The 10,994-nt window shown below is 44.0% G+C and overlaps 1 protein-coding gene and 1 pseudogene across 1 annotated transcript; one reads left to right on the top strand and one right to left on the bottom strand.

Moving 5' to 3' along the window:
- The first annotated feature begins 459 nt into the window (after nucleotides 1-459).
- Nucleotides 460-8,170, top strand: LOC123148481 (ABC transporter C family member 10-like; annotated as a pseudogene).
- Nucleotides 8,171-9,079: 909 nt separating this feature from the next.
- LOC123152455 (acyl-acyl carrier protein thioesterase TE3, chloroplastic-like) lies at nucleotides 9,080-10,590 on the bottom strand. Its single transcript, XM_044571992.1, has 5 exons — nucleotides 10,306-10,590; nucleotides 10,102-10,202; nucleotides 9,742-9,851; nucleotides 9,530-9,625; nucleotides 9,080-9,434 (listed from the first exon to the last, which is right to left on the bottom strand). Exons 1-5 carry the CDS (start codon nucleotides 10,536-10,538, stop codon nucleotides 9,279-9,281), a joined length of 696 nt encoding a protein of 231 aa, XP_044427927.1. The 5' UTR covers nucleotides 10,539-10,590; the 3' UTR covers nucleotides 9,080-9,278.
- Between the last annotated feature and the right edge of the window lie 404 nt (nucleotides 10,591-10,994).

Genomic DNA, 10,994 nt, shown 5'->3' with positions numbered 1-10,994 from the left:
GTCCGAAAGCTCAGGTTATCTCCCGTGAAGCAGGACCCCTACAGCAACAAACATCTCATCTATCATGTGGCCAAGCAAATCATGATCCCCTTTATCTAAGGCCAAGCCCAACGCATCGACCTAAACAAACACATATTTGGTCCGTTTTTTATCCGTTTGGGTCGGCTGGAGGTACGCTGTCCGCTCGCTTCCTCTCAAGTCCGGCTAGTGCACCCAACCGCCTGACCCCTTTCGATCGCCCCACCAAATTATCATCATGCAACAAATGTATACTTTCGAAAGGGCCAGCAACCAGCATACATGGCAGCCTATAAAAAACAATCATAGTTCTTACTGGCACACTTGCCAGCGGCCGGGATACTTGACAGAAAAAAAAACCCGGCCATAGTTATTAATCCGTACTACGTAGTCGCAACACGTGGCCACCGAGCCCAACCCCGGAACGCCGCAACACGTGGCCACCGAGCCCGCAGTTATTTACTTTGTACCGTATGTACGGGCGATCCTCCTCCTCCGCCTCCGCCGGCGCAGTGAGTGACGCGCCGTCCCCCGCCCGTAGCAGCAGTAGCACGACGCAATAAAAGAGCTTTGATGCGCCGAGCCAGACCTGCTGCAGCTGTCTGCTCCACTAGCGGCAGCCCTTCGTTCGTCAAGCTCCCGGCAGACCGAGACGCCGAGGAGGGCGGCGCCACCGGAGCACTCGCCGGCGGCCCAGAGGTCAACACTCTGCACCATTGCTTGCTTGCTTGCTCCACGCATAAAGGGTCTCGGCCCAGATAAACACCCTGTCTTTTCCTAGGTGTCTCTGTGTGTGTGTGTCCGTTTGTGTGGGGGTTTGGATTTGTTGCTAGCAGTCTCCCATCCTCGGATTCTCATGCGAAGTTGCTCCAGTACGAAGACTGATTTTCGTCCATATATGTTCTCTGTCTGCTCCTTCTTGGAGCAGAGCGTCTCTTCTCTTGTCCTAAGTCCTAACTCGCTTTCCTCCTCTTCATGGCCGGCGCAGGGCAGAAGAAACGGGAGCTGCTGATCCACCTCGAACCACCACCAGATGGGGATGGGTTCCCTCACAAGTAATAAATCCCCTCCTCAACCTCCTCCAGTCCTCCTCATGCACCTCTCCATCGGCAGCCAACTGAAATCTTGGAACGCCATGCTCTGTAGCAGGTTCTTCCTGGGCGACGAGCTTGTGCGGGAGCCCGATATGCTCCGGCCAAGACGTGGCCTCATGCGTTCTGAAGCAGATGTTCGACTCCTCCACCTGCACCAACCATCTGGCGGCGGCCGGCGTCGCGGCGCTGCTCGTGCTCGCGCTCGTGCTCCAGCTGCTTGTCAAAATTCCTCAGAGCAGAGCGTCCGCGCGGCAGCTCGTCACGTTCAGCTCGCCGCTGCACTTGGCTGCTCTCGTCTTCAGTGGCATCTTGGGTTTGACTTACCTCGGGCTGGGGCTGTGGAGTAGCTCCATTGTCACATTATCTCAGGGACTGAATCTGACCCTTGCCGGCTTTGCTTTCGGCGTCAGGCCTCGGTTTCTTGGGGTGGCATTCGTGAGGATTTGGCCGGCCTTGCTGACCGTCTACGCGGCGTTCGTCTGCTCTTCCTCGGTTGTGGCTATTGTTGCAGGGAAGCTGATCACCGTCAAGGGCTGCTTGGATGTTCTGTGCTTACCAGGTGCGGTTGTCCTGCTCCTTTATGGCATTCGGCACAGCCGTGACGAAGAGGGTCATGGAGGAGCTGGAAATGGTTTGTACAAACCCCTCAACACGGAGACAGGCGGTGAGGTAGCTGATTCTGAGACTCATCAGATCACTCCCTTTGCCACCGCTGGTTTTTTCAGCGAGATGTCGTTTTCGTGGTTGAATCCTCTGATGAAGATGGGCTATGAGAAGCCCCTTGAGGACAAAGATATGCCACTATTAGGTGCCACAGATCGAGCAAAGAACCAGTACTTGATGTTCATGGAGAAGCTCAATGACAAGAAGCAGTCGCCGTCGCACGCCACACCGTCATTCTTCTGGACTATTGTTTCTTGTCACAGGCGTGCCATCTTGGTCTCGGGTTTCTTTGCTTTGCTCAAGGTTCTCACCTTATCTACAGGCCCAGTAATTCTCAAGGCATTCATCAATGTGTCACTTGGGAAAGGGACCTCTAAGTACGAAGGCTATGTGCTCGCTGCTTTAATGTTTGTATGCAAATGCGCCGAATCACTGTCACAGAGACAGTGGTATTTCCGCACTCGGAGATTAGGATTGCAGGTGAGGTCACTCCTGTCAGCAGCTATTTATAAGAAACAGCAGAAGCTATCAAATGCAGCGAAGGTGATTCACTCTTCTGGAGAAATTATGAACTATGTGACCGTCGATGCCTACCGGATTGGGGAATTCCCATACTGGTTTCATCAAACATGGACAACAAGCGTTCAGCTTTGCATTGCGCTGGCAATTCTATACAATGCGGTTGGTGCTGCAATGATTTCATCGTTGATTGTCATCATTCTCACCGTACTCTGCAACCTTCCATTGGCTAGATTGCAGCACAAATTTCAGAGTAAACTTATGGAAGCACAAGATGTGAGATTGAAGGCCATGTCCGAGTCATTAGTTCATATGAAGGTCTTAAACTTTATGCATGGGAAGCCCACTTCAAGAAGGTCATCGAGGGGTTAAGGGAGGTTGAGTACAAGTGGTTGCAAGCATTCCAGCTTAGGAGGACATACAATGGTTTCCTGTTCTGGTCTTCTCCTACTTTGGTTTCGGCCGCGACCTTTGTAACATGCTATCTTTTGAAAATCCCCCTTGATGCTAGCAATGTATTCACCTTTGTGGCAACTCTGCGTCTCGTGCAAGACCCAATTAGGACGATACCGGATGTTATTGCAGTTGTGATACAGGCTAAGGTTGCTTTCACTCGGGTATCAAACTTCCTTGATGCACCTGAGCTAAATGGGCAAGTTCGGAAGAAATACTATGCTGGCCTTGATTACCCTATAGCGATGAATTCGTGTAGCTTCTCATGGGATGAGAATACATCAAAACCAACTCTAAAGAATATGAATCTGTTGGTCAAAGCTGGAGAAAAGATTGCAATTTGTGGAGAGGTAGGATCAGGAAAGTCGACGCTTTTGGCTGCTGTACTTGGAGAGGTCCCCAAAACTGAAGGCACGGTATGTTTTTTTTAGCAACACCATTTTTTCATGAAATATCTGCCATATTCAGAGTTTAGACATTCAGACATGCTTATAAGAAACATAGCCTGTTGACAGCAGCAGCATGTTCAAAGTTGTTATGTTCGATTTGCGAAGTTTTTATATAAATTATGCTTGACAATATTTGCCAACATGAAGTACACCAATTCATTTTTTTTTCATAACATCTTAATATCAAATTCTTGATGTTTGCACAAAACATTTCAGATCCAGATATGCGGGAAAATAGCATATATTTCTCAGAATGCATGGATCCAAACAGGAACCGTGCAAGACAATATTCTCTTTGGATCGTTGATGGACAGAGAAAGATACCACAACACACTCGCGAGGTGCTCGTTGGTCAAGGACCTTGAAATGTTGCCATATGGAGATCGTACTCAAATTGGGGAGAGAGGAGTAAATCTTAGTGGTGGTCAGAAGCAGCGCGTCCAGCTTGCTCGTGCACTATACCAAAATGCAGACATCTATCTTCTTGATGACCCTTTCAGTGCTGTTGATGCCCATACAGCCACAAGTCTCTTTAATGTAAGGATCATATTTAGCAGATGCAGATTATATTACTATTTGGTTGTGAACGGTTTTACAAAGCTCTTTGTTACAGGAATATGTCATGACTGCTCTATCAGACAAGACTGTTCTTTTGGTGACCCACCAAGTTGATTTTCTACCTGCATTTGACTCCATTTTGGTACCTCCCTCCACTTCGAAAAATTCACCATTTGATGTTGTTCCTCTATAATTTATTTATATTTATATGTAACTGGCATTTTGTTTGTTTGTTGATGTCATCTAAAACTAGTGGTGATTTTTGGCAGTTAATGTCAGATGGAGAGGTTATTCGGTCTGCACCTTATCAGGATCTATTGGCAGATTGTGAAGAATTTAAAGACCTTGTAAATGCCCATAAAGATACGATGGGTGTCTCGGATCTTAATAACAACACACACTCTCAAAGAGCTAAGGAAGTATCAATCAAGGAGACAGTTGGTATTCATGGAAGCAGATATGTCTATACAGAGTCTGTGAAGCCATCACCGGAAGATCAACTGATCAAGAAAGAGGAAAGAGAAACAGGGGATGCAGGAGTTAAGCCTTATATGCTTTACCTGTGCCAGAAAAAAGGCCTCCTGTATTTCTCTTTGTCTATGATTTCCCACACATTTTTTGTAGCTGGGCAAATATTACAGAATTGGTGGATGGCTGCTAATGTCCAAAATCCTCATGTTAGTGCGCTGAAATTAATTTCCGTGTACATTATTATCGTAGTTTGCACAATGTTCTTCTTGCTATCAAGATCTTTGCTAGTCGTGGTTCTCGGGATGCATGCATCAAGATCCTTATTTTCCCAATTGCTCAATTCATTGTTCCGAGCACCAATGTCCTTTTTTGATTCTACTCCTCTAGGAAGGATTCTTAGCCGGGTAAGAGTTCATAATCAAATGACAACTAAACATAAATTCAGTTACATTTTACACCCAGAGGTTTTCTTATGATGGATTAACTTGTTCTCCTTTCATCTAATGCAGGTCTCTTCAGATTTGAGTATCGTTGACCTTGATATTCCATTTGCCTTCGTGCTTAGCCTTGGTACCAGTTTAAATGCATATACAAATCTAGGGGTATTGGCTGTTGTTACATGGCAAGTTCTATTTGTAGCTGTGCCAATGATAGTTTTGGCAATTAGGTTGCAGGTATGGGGTATAACTTTGTCTCTTTATTTCTAAGCATAATTTCTGTGATTATTTTTTGCCTGCTATTGTTGTTTTTCGTATTCAAAGTTCTCATTAACTGAAACGTGTTATGTTGGTGATGCAGAGGTACTATCTAGCCTCGGCCAAGGAATTGATGCGGATCAATGGTACAACCAAGTCTGCTCTAGCAAATCACTTAGGTGAATCAATTTCAGGGGCTATAACAATAAGGGCCTTTGAGGAAGAAGATCGTTTCTTTGCAAAAAACTTGGATCTTGTTGACAAGAATGCCAGTCCATATTTCTATAATTTTGCAGCAACTGAATGGTTAATTCAACGCCTGGAAATAATGAGCGCCGCAGTTCTTTCTTCTTCTGCCTTTGTAATGGCTCTTCTTCCTCAAGGGACTTTCAGCCCTGGTAAGCAATTATATAAACACCACGTTTTTTTGCGGGTTATATAAACACCACGTTGCTTTAAATACTGGACAAAATTAAGTAGCTAGTTCGTTCTATGGCCATCGATGGTTGCAACTGATTAGCAACAAATGTTAGATGCACTGCCATGTAAATGTTGCTACCTTTTCATTGCCTTCTAGCCGAGTTTGGACAAGCTTTTGTTATGACAACATACTTGATACCCCCTCCACTCGTAAATAGATGACGTTTTAGACATGACATGGGTCTCGAACAAACTTATTAAGCCGTTACTTACTGCTGTATGTATAATCGTATATGTTTGTAGAAAACAAGAAGAGAGTTACATTATGAAAATAATATTGATGAAAATCTAATGATAGTATTTTGACCTTGCCAATCCAATTTTTTTAAATATAATAGCACTCTAAATTATAAAAGTTTGACAGAATGCTTTCTAGAATATTTTGTTTTTATTTAATATTGCAAGTAAGTTATACTTGCCGTGTTCTGCCAGGCAGAGTATGGGGAATATAAAACACCGTACATTTCTCAGGCTACCACGTTCTAAATATCATACTTGCCATGTTCTGATGATTTTATGGATATGTTTGTATCTCTTATGAACATTTAGTTCTAGTCTTAATGCTTATGTGCCGTTGTCAACTCATATCTGAATATTAACATTACAGATAGCAGAGTTAAATATTTCCTTGCTTTCATATCTGCACAGGTTTTGTGGGAATGGCATTGTCATATGGTCTTTCTTTAAATACGTCATTTGTTTCCTCTATTCAAACCCAATGCAACATTGCGAATCAAATAATCTCGGTGGAACGGGTGAGCCAGTACATGGACATACCAAGTGAAGCAGCAGAAGTTGTTGAAGAAAATCGTCCGTTACCAGATTGGCCCCAAAATGGCAATGTGGAGCTTAGGGATTTGAAAGTAATGAAATATAAATACTTACATGTACACCAGACAAGGTGAAATCCTGTGAACACTTCTAACAAATTTATGCGATTGATTTTCATTCAACAGATCAGGTATAGGAAAGATGCCCCCCTTGTACTACATGGAATTACTTGCAAGTTTGAAGGTGGAGATAAGATTGGTATAGTTGGTCGAACAGGGAGTGGCAAGACAACGTTGATTGGCGCATTGTTTCGCCTTGTTGAACCTGCTGAAGGAAAAATAATTATAGATTCTGTGGATATCAGTACGATAGGCTTACATGACCTGCGTTCTCGTTTGGGTATCATTCCACAAGACCCAACACTTTTCCAGGGTACAATAAGATACAATCTTGATCCTCTTGGGCAATTCTCTGATCAACAAATATGGGAGGTAAGAATGATCTTGGTAGGAGTGTACAGCCGCGTCTCCCACCAACCGAGCCCCATCTCTTATTTTATTATTGTATATGTACATTCAAAAGATTTTTTTGCGGGTCGCTAAAGTGGTTACTCCATTTACTATGCTGCAGGTTCTTGATAAATGTCAACTTCTTGAAGCTGTCCAGGATAAGGAACAAGGATTGGATTCACATGGTAGGAAACATCCCTTCATATATACTTTGGTTTCTGGAGTTCATTTTTCTAAAATTTAAAAAATTGGGTAAACAAAAAACTCTGCTCTAATCATCTCAGAAATTCAAAATAGGTGTGAGAATACATGTGCAGTAAATATGTCAAACTTTTAATAGTCCTAGGCGTATTAGCTATATCCTTTTTCTAGCATGATGTTTGGAACTATCTCATTCATAGTACTGATCAAGATTTGGTCATAATAGTTGTGGAAGACGGGTCAAACTGGAGCATGGGCCAAAGGCAGCTCTTCTGTTTGGGACGTGCGCTTCTGAGAAGGTGCCGTATCTTAGTTCTTGATGAAGCCACAGCCTCTATAGACAATGCAACAGACGCTCTCCTTCAGAAAACTATCCGGACAGAATTCAAACATTGCACCGTTATTACAGTGGCCCACCGTATACCAACAGTCATGGACTGTGATATGGTACTTGCAATGAGCGACGGTATGTTTCTCTTGCATACAACTTATAAGAAATACAATGTTTTTGTAGAATGCCAAATGTGCTGTGGATCTTCCCATACTAATGAGTTCTATATGACCACTTTCAGGGAAAGTAGTGGAGTTTGACAAACCTACAAAGCTTATGGAAACTGAAGGATCTCTGTTTCGCAAGCTGGTCGAGGAGTACCGGTCACACACATCGAACACAGATATTTAAAAGGGAGAGATTGTCGATTTCATTTGTTTGCTTGCTGCAGTTTTCCAGTGATAAAACATAAACCAGCTTTTGCCTTTTGGAAAAGAGATATGCTTGCCTCAACAAAAAAGAATACACAGTAACCTATGCTTAATGCCTTCAGAGGCATTCATCTGCTTGGTGCCCGAAGAGAAGACAGTGCCATCTGCCAGTTCTCGTCTTAATATTTCTTTTGCTATCTATTTATTGCTACCTGAAATCCTGTGCGATTTCCTGAAGAGTTTCTGAAGCTGAACAGAGTACATCCTGAAGATTTCCTGAAGACCGCGCTGATCAGCAGACAGCAGGGCTATTTTTCTTTGCTGAGCAACATCAGCAAGGCTAAATGGGAGCTCATTCATAGTATTGGCAAGGTAACTGCAGCTCATCAAACTGATCAGTAAGGGCCTTAGGCCCATTGCACCCCTGCCTGGGATACGACTTTGAGCATATGTGTTTGCTTACAATGCTATGGTAGAATCTTTTCTCGACTAGCTATTCGCCCGCGCATCATTTGTACTAGCTTGGCAGTTTTTATGCTAAACCCAGTGACTTTATAAATGAGGTTTCATGCGATTGGTTTCAGTTCTGTACGCTTTGATGTATTTCTCCAGTGAAAAGCAGCTTGCTTTCGTCGTTAACAACCGTGTTTATATTGCGATGCACATAAGTAGTAGTATTTGTTTTTGGTTGTACACTGGATGACCAAAAAGGCTTTCGCCCCGCTTTATATATAAAGCAAACCGTTGTACGCTGGGTATAAAGCATTGTAGTATCTATCATGACAAGACTGGCACTAGAAACCATTCAGCAGGCATTCGATGTTGAGTCACTCAACTGCCCCCTCTTACTGAGATGTGCTTCACACACTCTCAAATAGACCTGTGCATGGATGGGTCGGGCTGGGTTTGGCTTGGCATTCTGGCCGGGCTCGGGCCTCGTTTTGTAGCCTGTAAGGTAGGTCGGGCTGAGCTTCTCTTTTCAGGATTTTGGGCTGGGTTTTTTGGGCTTTGGACAGAACTTGCACGTGTAAGTATTGAAAATCGTTGTTCTGATCCGGCTTTCGACTTAACTTCGGGCCAGGGGCCAGGCTTTAGAAAAGAGGATAGTTTGGGCTTCTAGCAAGGCTTGCGCTGATAATTTTAAGGTCGGGCTTTTATAAGGTTGACATGAAACTCGGCCCGACCTGAAATATGCTCAGGTTTACTCTCAAACACAAGCACACAATACTAGCACTGAAGCTTAGCTGAATTACTCGCGATAATTCAAAAACCAAGTGAACAGTACATTAAAAAAATACAAATGCAAAAATATATGAAAATTTTAGACATCCAACCTTGCGCACATGAGCATCTTGAATGCCTAAAAATTTCAGATTTGTTCGAATTTTGTATTTTTAAATTTACTGTTCATGCCCAGATGTTGTCGAAACTTTTATTAAGAATATTATGGTATAATATTTTTTATTTTTTTTTAGAAAAGGAGGATTACCCCCGGTCTCTGCATCTGGGCGATGCATGCAACCATTTTATTAATTATTCACAAAGACATTATAAAGTAGTACATCAGGTAGTCTGAAACCATCGTCTTAGCAATATCAGATAGAGTAATTTATACAGGCTATAAAGCATCGTTCACAAATTCTTAACAGGTTCAAGGATGAACATCTTGTGTCTACAACACCATGCACAGGAAGTTTACGACAACACTTTATAACTTGTAAGCTGGTCTCCACCCTCGTCGTCCTGGGACGAGAAGAAGCGCTGCAGCTTGAACGACATCTCCGGGAAGACGCGGGTGGGACGGTAGTCCTTGTTGAGGCAGACGACGGTCGCCGTCGCTTCCAAAACAAGCTGCCATGCCATGCCATGCATTAGAGGAGATCAACGGGCGCGTGCGTGTGGGATGATTGATCTGTACAAGGGGTGGTGATCGTTTGTGCGCGTACCTCACGGTTTGGCAGCGTCTCGATGATGTGATCGACGAGTATCCGTGTGCCCTTTATCTGGACGAGCCTCACCTTGACAACGAACTTGGCACCTCGCTGGGCATCAATCAGTATACCAAGAGAGAATATGGTTAATATGAAGTTTGAGGTTTCCGGGTTTGAAAATAAAAACCTTGAGGTTCCCGGCCTTAAAGATTTCGGATGTGACATACTAGTAGAGGCTTGAAGTACTTGAGGTTCAATTCCAAGACCGCCATCGCGTTGCCGGTGCGTGCTATGGAGGTCATGCTGAAGCCAATGCTCGCAGCCATCTCCTCTCGAGCTTCATGTAATTTTAAGTAGAAATTAAGATATAGTCGTGTGCATCAATTAATACAGAGACTGTGGTAGATAGTACATGTCCATATATACTACTCCCTTCGATCGGAATTACTTGTCGCAGAAATGGATGTATCTAGACGTATTTTAGCTTTAGATACGTCCATTTCCGAGACAAGTAATTCCGAACGGAGGGAGTAAAAGGTAAATAACCCGAGCTCTGTGGTGGATAGTAGTATCATTTTGGTGCTAACCTTTGTGGATGTAAACGACATACATGGCATTGTGAACGACTCCATACTGGTCAAGCTCGCTGTCATGGACGGTCATCTCCAGTTCGAAGAACTTGTCTGTCCTAATAATCGAGTCGCACAACAAACCACAAATTTACGGAGCTATTACATTCGACAAAATGTTCTCCAATGAATGTAAAACTAGCTTAATTAATTTATAAGAACCTTAGTTGTACATCTTGGCCGATGTTGCCGTTGGAGATTCCTTGGGAGCAAGTGGCAGGAACGGCGAGAGCCTCCACATGGCGGCGGGGCCGAGACGAACAGTGAGAGAGCAACACGAGGTGTCCGGGGAGAGAACATGTAGCTCTAGATCTAGCCCATGCAGCATGGGATAAGGAAGCTGGTGGGTGTTGTTGGGTGTGGGGAGCGATGTTGGTAGCAGCAGGCTGCTGCATGGTGCAGGAGGGAATTGCACTCTTTGTTCTCTCTTCTGAGGCCTGGGGGTATGGTATGGTATGCACATGCCCGTTTATATAGGGCCGGCGCTCACATGCTTGTGTGGGGCTTCGTTGTTGCCACCTTAAATAGATGCCATCACCTACGTGCTGTCTTTTCCGTATTGATCAATCATGATTCATGAATAATATTCTGAGGTCGTGGCCAACGCATAGCCCTGTACTACTGCTCCGCATGCCACCTAGGCTCGGACATTGGCTCGGATTGTCAGTTGTAGCGGCTGCTCCATCGAGTCGATCGATAGAAGGAAGAGAAACAGAGAAGAGAGAGGAAAGGAGAAGGAGAAGAGAGAGGCAGTACATCTGCTTAGCAGCAAGTCTAATAAAGTACTATCAGTAGGCTGTAAGAATTAAAGTGTTATATTTCTATTAAGTTGGACAAAAGAGAAAAGGAGA

Source organism: Triticum aestivum, chromosome 7A, assembly GCF_018294505.1.
Source record: "Triticum aestivum cultivar Chinese Spring chromosome 7A, IWGSC CS RefSeq v2.1, whole genome shotgun sequence".
Taxonomy (NCBI): Eukaryota; Viridiplantae; Streptophyta; class Magnoliopsida; order Poales; family Poaceae; genus Triticum; species Triticum aestivum.
Note: the sequence above shows the minus strand (reverse complement) of the source record. Positions and strands in the feature narration are given on the sequence as shown.